Raw genomic sequence first — 2,235 nt, forward strand, 5'->3', positions numbered from 1 at the left:
GGCCGGCGCCGGCCTGGCGCTGCTGCCGGTGTTCCTGCCATGTCCACGCTGTTCCCCTCGCTCCTGCCGCGCCTCACCGAGTCCCTCTGGTTCAACCTCGACCGGCCGTGCGTTGACGAGACCGAGCTGCAGCAGCAGGAGCAGCAGCACCAGGCCTGGGTGGGCACCGGAGTCGGGGGAGATGCGGGGCCGGGTATCCGGAGGCCGGGAACGGGTTCGGGGCCGGGGAAGCGGCCCCCGCTCCTCCAGCGGGCGCGGCCGCGGTGCTCGTTTCAGTGCAGGGCTGGGGGTTCACGCGTGTCCCGGCACACGGGGCGCCCCCGGTGCATCGCTCCCCGCCTGTTCACCGGCCGTGCCCGTGCTTCAGCGTTTGAAACAGAAAAATGAAGAATTAGGAATCAGGCATAAAGAAATGTTTTGACTAGAAGAGGGGGGCTGCCGAAACCGTATGGAATGCTTACTGCTCCCACAGAAGCAGGAAGAGAGCAAGACTACAAGATAAGATAAAAGAGCTAGAATGCACAAACAGGATGCAAGGACAAAGGCACCACAGGATAAGGGGATTCTTTGGACCCCTAAGCCGGGAGAAATGGTATCAAAGTCTGAAAGATGGTCAAAGGACTAAAAGGAGCATGTTCAATGAGACAAGGTGAAGAGTTCAACGGAGGAGAAATCTGATTTCATCCCAAAGACCCCCAGACGACCAGAGCGACCAGCAATGAGCCATGCGCAGTTGCAGAGAGGCGTGGAGCTAATTTTAATATCAAGTGGGGACAGGCAGAGTTAGGAAATGAATATGTATTAGGCGTATTGTGTAACCCTAGTTTGTAGAGAATAAAAGGAGAGGGGCAAGTGTCCAGGGTGTGCATGTTTTGGGAGGGGATACCCCCATGGACCTCAGTGCTGAATAAATACAAACCTACTCTTAGAACTTACTCTGTGGGTTATAGATTCTTCTTCCTGGATATCACATCCTGTGCCGGTGTTGCCAGCTCAGGCACCGCTGCTCTCGTGTCCATCATCCGTGTGTCACACCGGCTCGGGCAGGCTGTTACCGGAGCTCCCCGTTTGCTGTGTGGGGTTAATTAATAAGCTGCTGCTGAACCGAGGCTCCCGCATCAGCTCCCAGTTAATGAATTAACTAATCTCCCGAGGGAGGCGAGGAGCGATTTCTGATCCTGGTAAGTGACAAGTGTTTGTGCTGTGAGCCTGGTTTGGCGCTGCAGTGCCCCTGAGTATGGGGGGAGGAACAGTTCATCTGGCTGATCAGATGTCTCAGATTTGGTTCTTTTTTGATAAAGAAATGCATAAGCTTTGTGTCTGAGCTCCTCATGCCACACAAGGGGACACCTGGAACCCTCTCAGCCCCCGAGTGGCACTGGGACCCTGCCTGCAGCCAGGGTGCTCAGGAAGGTGTCTGTAGCTGCTCTTCCCTGCTTGGCTGGGGGCTGCCAGGGAGGCAGCAGGACTCGGGCTGCAATTAGACATGGTCAGGAAGTGACACAAGGCAGCAGCTGAGCCCGAGGGCCCTGTTTGCTGGGGTACCATGGAGCTGTTGGGGTGCTCACCCACCTTTCTGCCTTCCCCAGCTCCAGAGCATTGCTGAAAAGGACAACAACTTGGTGCCCATAGGAAAGCCAGCGTCTGAGGTGGGTGTGTGGGCAGGGAAGTGAGGGGTTGCCACAGGGCTTGAGGGGCAGAGGGGGTTGCTGGAGCTGTTATGTCCACAGCACTATGATGAGGAGGAGGAGGAGGATGATGAAGATGATGAAGACAGCGAAGAGGACTCAGAAGATGATGAGGACATGCAGGATATGGATGAGATGAATGATTATAATGAGTCTCCTGATGATGGGGAGATCAATGAGGTAAGTAGTGTGAGACCCTGAGCATGAGCTCCAGGAGCTGTCTTCTCTCCTTCACTCCCTCTGTTGGGTTCTCGCTCTGGTGCGAGATCTCAAACCTCTTTCTTTCCCAGGTGGACATGGAGGGGACAGAGCAGGATCAGGACCAGTGGATGATCTGATTCTGCCACAACTACACCAAACTGGAGGCTGGGGGAGAGCCTTTGCCCCTCACGGCTCTGGGGGACAGTTCAGTGAAGCTCCTCCTGCCGTGGGTGCTGTGTGGGGCAGGGGGGTTCTGAGGGGAGACTGCCACCTGGCACATTGGAGCTGACACATCTTTTCTAATAAACTCAGTTTTCAAGAAAACAACCCCAAATCTGGTGTCTGA

At 55.4% G+C, this 2,235-nt stretch overlaps 1 protein-coding gene across 1 annotated transcript; it reads left to right on the top strand.

Annotated features, from left to right (window-relative positions):
• Nucleotides 1-6: 6 nt before the first annotated feature.
• LOC107199792 (anaphase-promoting complex subunit 15) lies at nt 7-2,216 on the top strand. The gene is made up of 4 exons (XM_015617308.1): nt 7-159; nt 1,590-1,649; nt 1,731-1,868; nt 1,979-2,216. The coding sequence occupies exons 1-4, from the start codon at nt 40-42 to the stop codon at nt 2,024-2,026; spliced, it is 366 nt and encodes a 121-aa protein (XP_015472794.1). The 5' UTR covers nt 7-39; the 3' UTR covers nt 2,027-2,216.
• Nucleotides 2,217-2,235: the final 19 nt, after the last annotated feature.

The sequence above is a fragment of the Parus major genome, chromosome 1 (assembly GCF_001522545.3).
Source record: "Parus major isolate Abel chromosome 1, Parus_major1.1, whole genome shotgun sequence".
NCBI classification, from domain to species: Eukaryota; Metazoa; Chordata; class Aves; order Passeriformes; family Paridae; genus Parus; species Parus major.